Here is a 14,237-nt window from a genome sequence, read left to right as displayed (position 1 = left end):
GCTCAGATGGAAACCCAGTTCTAAGCAAAGAAGGGAAAGCAGAAAGGTGGAAGGAGTATATAGAGGGTCTATACAAGGGCGATGTGCTTGAGGACAATATTATGGACATGGAAGAGGATGTAGATGAAGATGAAATGGGAGATACGATACCGCGTGAAGAGTTTGACAGAGCACTGAAAGACCTGAGTCGAAACAAGGCCCCCGGAGTAGACAACATTCCATTGGAACTACTGACGGCCTTGGGAGAGCCAGTCCTGACAAAACTCTACCATCTGGTGAGCAAGATGTATGAAACAGGCGAAATACCCTCAGACTTCAGGAAGAATATAATAATTCCAATCCCAAAGAAAGCAGGTGTTGACAGATGTGAAAATTACCAAACTATCAGTTCAATAAGTCACAGCTGCAAAATACTAACACGAATTCTTTACAGATGAAAGGAAAAACTAGTAGAAGGCAACCTCGGGGAAGATCAGTTTGGATTCTGTAGAAACACTGGAACACGTGTGGCAATACTGACCTTACGACTTATCTTAGAAGAAAGATTAAGGAAAGGCAAACCTACATTTCTACCATTTGTAGACTTAGAGAAAGCTTTTGACAATGTTGACTGGAATACTCTCTTTCAAATTCTAAAGGTGGCAGGGGTAAAATACAGGGAGCGAAAGGCTATTTACAATTTGTACAGAAACCAGATGGCAGTTATAAGAGTCGAGGGACATGAAAGGGAAGCAGTGGTTGGGAAGAGAGTAAGACAGGGTTGTAGCCTCTCCCCGATGTTGTTCAATCTGTATATTGAGCAAGCACTAAGGAAACAAAAGAAAAATTCGGAGTAGGTATTAAAATCCATGGAGAAGAAATAAAAACTTTGAGGTTCGTCGATGACATTGTAATTCTGTCAGAGACAGCAAAGGACTTGGAAGAGCAGTTGAATGGAATGGACAGTGTCTTGAAAGGAGGATATAAGATTAACATCAACGAAAGCAAAACGAGAATAATGGAATGTAGTCGAATTAAGTCGGGTGATGCTGAGGGAATTAGATTAGGAAATGAGATACTTAAAATAGTAAAGGAGTTTTGCTATTTGGGGAGCAAAATAACTGATGATGGTCGAAGTAGAGAGCATATAAAATGTAGACTGGCAATGGCAAGGAAAGCGTTTCTGAAGAAGAGAAATTTGTTAACATCGAGTATTGATTTAAGTGTCAGGAAATCATAACTGAAAGTATTTGTATGGAGTGTAGTCATGTATGGAAGTGAAACATGGACGATAAATAGTTTGGACAAGAAGAGAATAGAAGCATTCGAAATGTGGTGCTACAGAAGAATGCTGAAGATTAGATGGGTAGATCACATAACTAATGAGGAAGTATTGAACAGGATTGGGGAGAAGAGAAGTTTGTGGCACAACTTGACCAGAAGACGGGATTGGTTGGTAGGACATGTTCTGAGGCATCAAGGGATTACCAATTTAGTATTGGAGGGCAGCGTGGAGGGTAAAAATCGTAGATGGAGACCAAGAGATGAATACACTAAGCAGATTCAGAAGGATGTAGATTGCTGTAGGTACTGGGAGACGAAGAAGCTTGCACAGGATAGAGTAACATGGAGAACTGCATCAAACCAGTCTCAGGACTGAAGACCACAACAACAACATCTTGAAATCGTGACTTTCTAAACTAATAGTCAGGTAATTTTCACACTTGTCACCAGGTGCTTTCTTTGGGATTGGAATTATTATATTCTTCTTGAAATCTGAGGGTATTTTGCCTGTCTCATACACCCTGCTCACCAGATGGAAAAGTTCTGTCATGGCCGGCTCTCCCGAGGCTATCAGTAGTTCTAATGGAATGTTGTCTACTCCCAGGGTCTTGTTTCGACTCAGGTCTTTCAGTGCTCTGTCAAATTCTTTACTTAGTATCATGTCTCCCACTTCATCTTCATCTACATCCTCTTCGATTTCCATAATATTGCCCTCCAGTACATCACTCCTGTACAGCCCGTATGTCTACTCCTTCCACCTTTCTGCTTTCCCTTCTTTGCTTAGGATGGGTTTTCCATCTGAGCTCTTGATATCCATACAGATGGTTCTCTTTTCTCCAAAGGTCTCTTTAATTTTCCTGTAGGCTGTATCTATCTTACCCCTATTGATACATGCCTCTACATACTTACATTTGTCCTCGAGCCATACCTGTTAGCCAATTTACACTTCCTGTTGATCTCATTTTTGAGACGTTTGTATTCCTTTTCGCCTGCTTCATTTACTGCATTTTTGTATTTTCTCCTTTCATCAATTAAATTCAATCTCTCTTCTGTTACCCAAGGATTTCTACTACCCCCCATCTTTTTACTTACTTGATCCTCTGCTGCCTTCACTATTTCATCTCTCAAAGCTAACCACTCTTCTTCTATTGTGTTTCTTTCTCTTGTTCTTGTCAATTGTTCCCTAATGCTCTCTAAAACTCTCTACAACCTCTGGTTCTTTCAGTTTATCCAGGTCCCATCTCCTGAAATTCCTACCTTTTTGTGGTTTCTTCAGTTTTAATTTACAGTTCATAACCAGTAAGTTGTAGTCAGAGTCTACATCATCCCCTGGAAATGTCTTACAATTAAAAACCAGGTTCCTAAATCTCTGTCTTACCATTATATAATCTATCAGAAACCTTCCAGAGTCTCCAGGCCTCTTCCATGTACATAACGTTCTTAAACTAAATGTTAACTATAACTAAGTTATGCTCTGCACAAAATTCTAACAGGCAACTTCCCCTTTCATTCCTTACTTCTAGTTCATATTAACCTACTACTTTTCGTTCTCCCCCTTTCCCTACAATCGCATTCCCGTCCCCTATGACTACTAAATTTTCGTCCCCCTTAACTATCTGAATAACTTCTTTTATTGCACCACACATTTTGTTGTGTACATAGTTCCGCGTAGTCAACGCGTACACAACTTTCCCAGTAGAGCACGCCCCGCTAAGCACAACAGCGCAGGCGCAGTGCTCGTCCGTCTCCGCACTACGAGATGGCGCTGTCTTAGAGACGGACCAAATTCTGCTTCCACCGATCTGCGTATTAATATGTAACGCAACCAATGAAATTGCTGCTAACGTAGAACCTTTTCTCCTCGTGCATCACACTCGTGCAGTGATACCTGAACGCGCGAGGTATTATAACGAGTGTACAGACCTCTAGTCAGTCTGCATTAGTCTGTAGTCAAGTCCCAGTCTGCGCCTAACAAGATTATCATATTCCTGTACATAGCCATGAAGAGAAATGTATAGACAATTTGTCAAGTATCAGAGATATGTGAGAATAAGATTAACGTACCAAGACCAAAGGAACGTCAGATTGTCAATTGTAAATAGCATCCAGAACCAAGTTAAGTTATTTTTATGCTTGTTATTATTTTAATAAATGTATGTGAAAATTAATCAAGTTCTGTTTAAAGTTGGTCACCGTCAATCTGCTACTCTAAGCGTGCAAGTGGAATTTCTATCGTCTGACCTAACGGCAGAAGATAAACACGCCACAATAAGACCACGAGACATATTGCTGACACTCGCCTACTTCGTTAGAGCGACCAGTCAAATAATCTGATGGTGTGTGTACTGAAGGTCTTACAGTACGCACACCACACATTTCTTCGATCTCTTCATTATCTGCAGAGCTAGTTGTCATATGAACTTGCACTACTGTGGTAGGACGTGCTTCGTGTCTATCTTGGCTTCGGCAATGCGTTCACTCTACTTCTTTTTTTCCATTATTAAACACAATCCTGCATTACTATTATTTGATTTTGTATTTATTAACCTGTATTCATTTGACCAAAAGGCTTGTTCCTCCTGCCACCGTATTTCACTAATTCTCACTACATCTAACTTTAACCTATCCATTTCCCTTTTTAAATTTTCTAAACTATCTGCCCAATTGAGGGATCTGACATTCCATGCTCTGATCCATGGTACGCCAGCTTTGTTTCTCCTGATAATGACGTCCTCATGAGTAGTCCCTGCCCAGAGATCTGAATGGGGGACTATTTTACCTGTGGAATATTTTATCCAAGAGCATGCCCTCATTTAACCATACAGTAAAGCTGCATGCCTTCAGGAAAAATTACGGCTGGAGCTTCCCCTTGCTTTCAGCCATTCGCAGAATCAGCATAGCAAGGCTGTTTTGGTTGATGCTACAAGGCTAGATCAATCTACCATCCAAACTGTTTCCCACTATTCAGGAACCACATGTTTGTCTGGCCTCTCAACAGATACCCCTCCTTTTAACTTATTTCCATTATTACAGTCTCCTTATAAACTGTTGCCTGTAACCTACTTATTACCAACAATTTGCAATTAGTAGTTTTCTGAGATTCAAATCTTAGTCATTTGCCCACTTACATTCAACTGTTTCTCTTCAATCCATGTCTTTGCTTAACCAGAATTTGCAGAGATTTTCCCCTTTCGATTTGCATCAGGGCATCATATCTTATTCTTCCTTCCACACCCCATGCTCCATTTTGCCCAACTAATGTGTCTAAAATCAATTTTATTTTATTATAAATGTCCACAATACATGGTTTTCAACCTACAGTTTCCTCTCTCACATCACATGTCATCCCTACCACCCCATGTTCTTAGATTAGTACACAGCAAGAATATTTCTCTCTTCTTTGGTAAATAATGACATGTTCTTAGGTTAGTACCCAGTGAGTAGATTTTTCTCTTCTTTGGAAAATAATCCTTTTCTTCCTGTATTACAAAGACAGTTTTCAATAACTAAAATGTTACACACTTTCTTTCTGCACATCTTGAGAATTTTCTAAGGTTTTAGTGCAATTTTCATCATTAAATGTCATTGACAATTAATAGTGAGATACGTCAATCATCCTCTTATTTAAAGAGGATAGTATTCTGCTCCCATCAGCATTACTGTAATTGCCTAAACTTAATTTTTTATCGGATATAACACGCAACATAACTGCGACAGCAATGAAAGGCGTTTTAGTGGTCTACGATGAAAGGAAAACATGTGAAGGAATCTAAAGAAGGCAGTGTGCACTACAATGAACCTAATGCCAGTAGAACTTGTAACAACAACAACGCTGTACTATTGTACATATAATAATTTTTTCTTCTGATTTTCGATAAATTAGTGTAATCGATGTTCTGATTTCATTTCTTTTTTGTTTCATGCCATTATGTTAAAGAAACTGTAAACAATTTTCGATGTGAATATTAATGTTTATGTCAAATTTCAAGCAATATTATAACAGAATTGAAATGTAAGAAACGTTGAAACTATTGTAAGATGTTAAAATTGTAATTGTGCGTCTGGTCCATACATAGGCAATGTATTAGGATATGTAGAATGCAAAACCTCGGGTGAATACCCTGTCTGTAGGGGAACGGTAAAAGGTGGATGGCAGGCGAGCGCGGGAAAATGCACACGGGCACTGCACGGCATAACAGGAGTTGGGCATTGGTCTGAGCAACGCGTTCTGGATCGAGGAGGCTCTCCTGGAAGACGTAGTTTCATTGAGCCTCGGATATGCCGTTCTGACGCCTATACAGCATGGCAAAATTCCATAGGCACTAAATGGAAAAGTATTGCGACGCTAAGAAGAAGTAAAGTGCCGATACGTCAAGAGCCATTGCTGTGATTGTATGTGTGCTCTGTGCCTCGCCATCTCGCCGCCTGCCAACCGCCGCATCGATACGAACAGGTTGAAACTTTAGTACTGTATTCGTGTGGACCAGTGTTACTTTTGTTCCATACTGTTCAATAACAACTTAAATTTTACCAGAACTGTCCTATCATTTAATTATCCTCACAACTAACCTAGCCATGGTCCTTTCCAAATGTTGTGCAATCCGAGTGTCCCGAAACGAATAATTAAAGTTTATGTTAATAATAATTACCTGCAGACCTAGCTATGTTAGAATAATGTTTAAAGAACTTTGTTGTTAATGAACTAATAGACGAATAACAAAGGTCTGACAAAGTTGGAAGATAATTTTGAAATTGGTTTAGTAATGAAGTTTAATTATTTTGAGACAGATATAATGGTATATAAATGAGCAGGAAATAAGATAAAAAGAGTAGTAACTCATATAGTGGAAATTTTGAGCACACAATGATTTCAGTAATTAAATTTTTTTATACAGTGATCATAACAGTTTCAGGGTCCCCCCCCCCCCTTTTATTCATTTGAATTCTGAAGTGTTTTAAACTGATTTGACCAGCAAAGTTAAAGCCAGTATAAAGGCCAAAATTTATCAGTGTTTTACCTATGTCAAAATTGACATTGTTTGTGTGTTTCGAAAGTGCTATTTCTAGGGTAACCTATGCCCGATTTTAATCAGATAAATAGACAGTACAAAGTTTTATAGTAAACATTATAGTGTAATGTTATGTATTTATGGTTTATCCATATTAGTACAGAAAGTGAAATTATCAGTTCAGTAGATTTTCTGGTTCTAAAATTTACCATATTATGCAGTGTTATTACATATTGTTTTGCATGCACGTACACCAACTTGTACAGGAAAGAAACTCAGTTAATGCCTAATTAGGCTGGCGACCGTATTATTAACAAATTGATAGCATCTTCTGTGTTGTTTCTTGTCCGTCCTGACGTGTAGTTGCATTTCGGACTTGCTTGACGTATCATTGTTATTACAGAGTGGGTGTAAGTCTGATTTGCCTCCATTCAGGTACACGCGGTCAATATCTATATAAAAATCCTTTCTCATAAGGTGAAGCCCGTCAACTTACCATAGTACAGGCTTTAATGAGTATCGTGTACTCTGCGCGCACGTTACAAACTATTTTTAAAACGAAAAATTATATATCTAGACCATCTTTTGTTTTTGGTGTGTATGTCAGTCAGGTAATCTCAAATACCATCTGGGTACATTAATAAGAGTGAACAAGCATAACTCCTGGTTGCCAACTTGACCAAACTTGTATATTCGTACCTGTGAAGTGCGCGCGGGGAGGAAGTCCTCACTCGAAGACAGCAGTGACAGGCCTTGCGACAATTGTTGACACATGGCGCTCACAGAATCTCCGACGCTGATACCCGACTTGTCAGCCAGAGGGGATACTTCTGGTATAGGGCTCACTGAAACACGCATTGGTTATATTTTGTTACTTCCAGGGAGCAGTCTCTCACTTTCACTGTAGCTATGTTATAAGAAAAATTTGTCACTCAAGTTACATAAACATGAAAACAATAAGCCATTTTCATTTCTTTTTTTATTCACAGGTAAGTGAGTAGTGTATGATGAAATAATTTGTAAATACAGATTTGTATTTTTAAGAAGTAGTCCTACTAGAAAAAATCTAAGAATCTCATGTACAGTACCTGATGGTGGTATTTTGTGTAGCCACACATTGAAACATTTACAGAAAATTAAACTGACAAACAAATCTGTTTCGGCATTTGCTTTATGTGATTTACTGGTCTAACGGTATGAACTGCCATTTTCAACAAGAAACAATGAGAATACACACAAACATAACTAGTAGATCAGTACTTTTAAAGAAAAAGTATCCACACTGCCTCTCTCTAGCCTAAGGATACGGTTCTACTTTTCTCACAAAGAATACTCGCAGCACTCATAAAAGTGGTTCCATATCTTCATAATAAATATCTACAGTTTATCCTTCAAATAAATCTGCGCGCGCCCACACACATACACACACACACACACACACACACACACACACACACACACACACACACAGTCCAAATACAACCATAGAGGGTAATACAATGAGTTTCGATTTGCAGAATTTTAAGAAAAGTCGTGCCTCCCTTAAACCTGTTGTAAGTAAAATATTCTGGCATTTGGAAGCCTTCTAGAATGCATTCTCACCATGCAAAATAAATTTGTTTTGTTTGTTACAATATCTTTCTATAGCTTAGCATGAAGGTTGCTAGCATAAAAGAAGAAGTGTATCACTGTCATTCAGCCGCTTTCACCAAGCACTATTGCCAATAGTGCCATCAAAATACACCAAGTTAAGATATCATAACTTAAGCTTGCCTTGATTTGTAACCACAGTAGACTGGGGCTCCATTAATTGTTTTAACATTTTCAATTTATTCATTATGTATTTAGTGTTTTATTTCTTCCAATTACAGTTCTATAAAAATACCAGTAGTTCAGAAAATACTGACATATATCCTTTGAATCTTTTGTGCTGGCTTGTCTGAATACAATATTCTCAGTTTCCAAATGCCATCACTCCGAATAAAGCACTTGAACTTTTAACGGCTGTATCCCACATAGTCACCCAGGGTAAAAACCTCTTATTGCTGGACTGGCACAGGGTTCTGCTTTATAGGCACGATTCCAGCATCTGGAACTTTCCAGAAAGGGCTGAAGTGTCACCTCTGTGAGTGAGCAGGTGAGTTCGGCAGCTCATAGCAGCTTGAGCTCGCTGCTGGACCAAGTGATGTCAGGTGGCACAAGGGGCCATGTTTGATTGGAACTACTGCTCCTGCCTCCCTATAAGCATTGAAGCTTTTGTCTTTGCTTTTACTCAATATCCAAAGCCTGCTCCCATACATTATTATCTATGGATCCCTAGTACTGTTAATACTGCAGTGGTTTGTTCTAATTTCATCTGCCTCCTTTACAATTGAATGCATGATCTAAAATCCACTTTTTCCAAATTGTATTTTATGTCTGTGTTCTAGGCAATATTCAGCTATGGCCAAACGTCTCAAGCTGCCTTAGTTTAATATGATGCACATGTTCAATTCAGCACTCAGCAACAGTGAACACGGGCTGACCTATATACACTGTCCAGTCACATAAATGTGACCAACTGTGAAAAGCCAGAATAACCACTTTTTGCAGAATGGGCTGATGCGAGACGTGCAGAAAAAATGTCAATAAGGTTCTGGACGGTACTAACAGGGATGTAGCGCCATATCAACACCAGTGCCGTGGCCTGCTGTGCTAGGGGTCTCGGTTGAGGATCCATGATGCGAACTGAGGTGTTTGCACAAGTTCTGGATTGGGTTTAACCCGTCAAGCATGATGCTGCCCTCCACCTTACAGCACCCACAGAGTGACATCTATTGTACACACTTGGAAGCGCTACATCCATCCCATACTGCAAATGCTGTATCTAATGAAGTACCAGAAATAACATTGCCACCTCCCCCCCCCCCCCCCCAAAAAGTGAACTCTTAAAACCATAAGGGTTTAATAGGCTAAATCACTTTAGGCACAAAGAATTTTAACCATTTTGTAAAAATTAATTCTTTAGATAGTATTTTGAGAGTGATAAAGCTCAAACCTCATCAAAATACACAATGCTGGGTTTGCAGGACAAGTGTTGCATCTATATGATGTCCATCTTCTGTGCTGTTTTGCTGCACACAGCACACGTCTCCTTAGGTCCACTCTTCTGTTTTTTGTTGCTGGATTTTCTTGTGCGCGGTGTCTATCAATAAGTCCGTGTCAGTCACTGATAACAAATGGCCTTCTTTCCTCCTGTTCAATGGCACTGTAGTGGTAATTAGTTAAAAGTTCATCTATCAGTTTCACTCTGAACTCTAAATTCTTCTCCTTGTTTCCATTCTGACAATACATTATGTAAGCATTTAGAACAGATACATTTAACAAATGCTTAAAGTTTTTGTACCAAACAGTGCTTTCTCCTTCTGGCTGTAGTCAGAAATACAGAGTGGTATCTGGGTTACTTGCACTTCTCCCCCTCTTTCCTCTTCTTTGCACACCTATTGCTGATGCACCATGCTTAGTCGTCAGCATTGTAACCTCCCTTTTATCTTTCCATTTCAGAGCCACCAATTTCCCCTTTGGTGCACTGATGATCTGTCCCTTCTATGATTTCCTATTTAAAATATGTAGCATTCCTTTCGTACATGTTCTATCTATTCCTACTGGATCAGTATTCCTGTCCACAAGTCTTCTGAACAGGTCAGGACTTGAATAGTAATTGACCATATACACACACCAACCTACATATAACATACTTTCACTCAAATTTACCACCACATTTGTTGACAGAGGATTATTGTCTTTTGTTATTTGACTCTTATGATAAGTATCTTTTTCAGTGTACAAAATAAAGGCCCACAAATACCAATTCTTGTCACACAGTTCAAAAAATTTTATCCTGAAGCACGCTGCTCTCAAGAGTGTGTACTGGTTGCTCGAGAGTGTGTCTTTCCACAGCAACAAGGATTCATCAACACATTATTTCCTGGCTCATAAGCTCTCTGAAATCTTGCTTTCAAATGCTTTATCACAGACACAATTTTATAAATGTTTTTACTGCCATGTACCTGTTGTCAGTAAAATGCAGGTATCTTTCTTCACATATAACAGTAGGGACAAAGGGCATTTCTTGCATGTTCTTTTTGGTAAAGTACATTTCAGCTGCTCTTTTAGACACTATATCCATCAGTAAAAATAGAGCTAAATGGACTCCGATTTTATCAACGTCAGTTGTAAATCAGTTTACAAATCAGTTTACAAATAGTTATTGCTTCGGACAAAATATTTTTTTCACTTTCCTTGTGTAAAAAAGTTTCTGCATATTCTTTTGTTTCTTTGATAATCATTTCTGTTATTTCACTGACAAAGAACAATCCGAAGCAAGCTAATGGCCCTGCATTACTGGGAATTCAGAGTTTCGGCCTACCTTCAGCAATGCTCAATGCAAATGCAGCTGGTGCAGAAATACAGTCACAATCCTCTCAGTCAGATGGGACTGCATCCTGCACTGCCAATCTGTCATCAGAAGACAATAAAAACTTGTCTTCCGCATTATCACCTTCCATCAAAAGTTGCAGAACTTAATCTTCAGTCAGCCCAGCCACCATGTGCAACTTACCAAAAAAAAAAAAAAAAAATCTGCACACACACAAAGACAAAAACATTCGTAACGCGTACAAAAACATTTGTAGTGCGTGCGAATAACAAATGCAAATTCCATCCACATAAAGTTAAGGGAAGTGTGACACTGCTATCTAGTGGCTATCTTTCGAACATCATCATTCAAAAAGTGAAGACTGCATATTGATGTCGCACATGCTTCAGAGGTTAAATCTGGGGAGTGCGGTACACTCATCCTGCTGCTCTTCAAACAACACATGTACAATGTGAGATGAGTGACATGTTGAAATGTCCTGCTAGTAGATGCCATTGTGGAGAAAAACAACTGCGTATAGGGGTGGACATAGTCCCCAAGGATACATGAATACTTGTGCTGATACTGCGTGCCTTCCATAATGACAAGATCACCTTGGGAATGCCACAAAAACATTCTCCATATAATAACACTCCCTTGTTTGTTGCAAGGTATTTGCTTTCAGATGTTTCATGCCATACAGACCAACGGCATCTGTCCAATAAGAGGTAAAACGTGATTCATCTGAAAATACTAACTGTTGTCACAGAATGGATGTCCAGTTATGGTATTGGCATGCAAACTCCAGCTTTCATCACTGATGATTATCAGTCAGCATAGGTGCATGAACCAGGCAGCTGCTGCGAAGGCCCATATGCACCAACCTGCGTTGAACAGTCATTGAGGAAACACTGTTGGTAGCTCCTTGGTTCATTTGGGTGGTCAATTGTCTGGTGGTCAAAAGCCCAACACCTGCATGTCTATTCACATGTACACATCTCCAGAACTGTCGTTCACCCCAATCATCTACGGTCCACAGTGCACCACAGTTGCCTCAGTGCGAATCTTGAATAGCACCATTTTGCCACACACAGTACATTTCAACCACGGCGGCACGCAAACAGTTAAACTTGACCTTTTGGTAATGCTTCCATTCTTGGATAGAAAGCCAATTATCAGCCCTTTTGGATGTCAGATAAATCGTTCTGTTTCCATTATATAACAACCACTCTACTGTTTTCTGCATCCCCTGGCACATTTTAATACCCTCCACTGTTAGAGCTGCCACCTGCTTTCTGTGTTTTCGTATGTTGACATTTAACATAGGCGGTGGTCACATTAATGTCATTAACGTAACTGGACAGCACAGATGCTGCCACATTCACAGTGAACACCATACACACCGAGCACTCAAACAGCTACGTCATCATAACGTATTTCTTCAGGACGATCAGAACACTGGTCTCATTCCATTCTCTGCAGCTGTATCTTGCTGCTTGTTGCCCCCAGTATGGTAGGAATGCAGATGGCTTGACCATTCTGCCAATTCACGAGGCATCCTTTGTCAGTGGTTCCTGAAATTGTCTGTGTTGCTTTAACCTTTCTCTCTGAACACTTGTTTCAAATGCTGCAATTTAGTCTGTAGGTGGTGATCATCAGAAATAATCTTTGCTCTGTGAAGTAACATGTTCATGACCACTTTTGTGTGTACAAGAGTGGTGAAAATAGTTGGCATTCAAGTACCGGTCCATGTGTATTGCTTTCCTGTTCACTGAATCATTCTTTCCTCTTGATTAGAATGCTTGAGAATAGTAGCTTGCCATTCCTTTCCATCAAGACAGTAAATTTAATGGGCACCATTCATGTGATTGACAAACTGCTGCTGTGCATTTTCAGCGGGAGGCCATTTCAGAAATGTGTCGTCAGAACACTGAAGAAAGAATGTAGGGCGCGATGTCGGGGAGATCAGATCTTGCCCCTCAAAGTGCTCCACTAAAATCCCATCGCTGTGCCATCCATAGCCATATTTGTTGTGGTACAGGAAGTATGTTGGCATTAAGGCATGGAGGAACTACTTGACAGTCCCGAGAGGAAACTGTAGGGCCAAAAAATCCAGTACGCCTTGTACCAGCACCCTCATAAATAGTGGCACTAAGTGCAGACCAACAACTACATCCATTGTCTTACCTTCATTTTCTTGCATGTCTCAACAAATGCCTGTAAGTTACCAATGTGGTGTTCAGAATGTCCCAGTTTGGGTGCAAATAACCCTGCCAAGTGTTCTATCAGCCTGTAGGTGACTGAACTGAGTGCATTAACAATGGGCCTATGATGTACACTTTCTTTGTGTATCTCTTGCAATCCATATAGCCTGGGAGGTCTGGTAGCACGTGATATGAATTTCATCATCACTTCATCTGGCATTCTAAAGTCTTTTAATAACTTCTCTGTCTTTCTGTGTCGGATCGCGACTAAGCTTCCAGTACATACACTATGTGACCAAAAGTATCCGGACACCCACAAAAACATACGTTCTTCATATTAGGTGCATTGTGCTGCCACCTACTGCCAGGTACTCCATATCAGCCACCTCAGTAGTCATTAGACATCGTGATAGAACAGAATGGGGAGCTCTGCGGAACTCACGGACTTCAAACGTGGTCACGTGATTGAGTGTTTCTTGCGTCATACGTCTTTATGCGAGATTTCCACACTCGCAAACATCCCTAGGTCCACTGTTTCCGATGTGGAAACAGACCATCACACAGGAATTTCAAACTGCATCAGGATCCACTGTCAAGTACTATGACAGTTAGGCAGGAGGCGAGAACACTTGCATTTCATGCTACAGTGGCAGCTCATTAGCCACACATCATGCCGGTAAATGCTTGGTGTAAGGAGCGAAAACACTGGACGATTGAACAGTGGAAAAACGTTGTGTGGAGTGACTAATTACAGTGCACAATGTGGCGATCCGATGGCAGGGTGTTTAAGTGCGTGTATTGCCAACAGTAAAATTCGGAGGCGGTGGTGTTACGGTGTGGTCATGTTGTTCAATATGTGCAACAGAAATGCAGTGAAGAAATCTTTGTTACTAAAGAAATTATCTAAATGAAGAACAACTTCCCAACTGCATGTTTCATCGAATTCAAAGCAAGTACTGGTGGGTATATGAGGAAATGATGAGGGCAGGGCTTACATTGAGCCAAGACACTAGTTCAGCAGTCTCTTATGGCATTTAATGAAAAACTATTTGCGAATCATCAACATAAATAAATATAATCAGACTGCTGTTTATTTTGACAGGCTGTCAGATGTTATGGTGAACATGAATGGTGTTAAAAGTTTTCTGGCAATGAAAACACCAGAGAACACTAATGATGAGTGCACTAGCAGAGGGAAGTATGCTCCCATGTGAGATTCTTCACAGGGGGGAAAACCACTTGCCTGCAGGACTTATCTTTAGATGCCAACAAAATAGATGGAAAACAAATGACCGGATGCTAGAAAGGTCAAACATTGTTTGTAACGGAATACCAGATTCTTTGCTTACCACAAGGGAAATGCTG

At 39.9% G+C, this 14,237-nt stretch overlaps 1 protein-coding gene across 1 annotated transcript in view; it reads right to left on the bottom strand.

The window, feature by feature from the left end:
* LOC124802599 (protein numb) overlaps window positions 1-14,237 on the bottom strand; it is a 235,952-nt gene that overhangs the window by 35,248 nt on the left and 186,467 nt on the right. Inside the window, exon 9 of the mRNA XM_047263479.1 lies at window positions 6,972-7,117. Coding sequence (XP_047119435.1) covers window positions 6,972-7,117 — 146 coding nt within the window. The remainder of the gene's footprint in view (window positions 1-6,971; window positions 7,118-14,237) is intronic.

This window comes from Schistocerca piceifrons, chromosome 6, assembly GCF_021461385.2.
Source record: "Schistocerca piceifrons isolate TAMUIC-IGC-003096 chromosome 6, iqSchPice1.1, whole genome shotgun sequence".
In the NCBI taxonomy this organism is placed as follows: domain Eukaryota; kingdom Metazoa; phylum Arthropoda; class Insecta; order Orthoptera; family Acrididae; genus Schistocerca; species Schistocerca piceifrons.
Note: the sequence above shows the minus strand (reverse complement) of the source record. Positions and strands in the feature narration are given on the sequence as shown.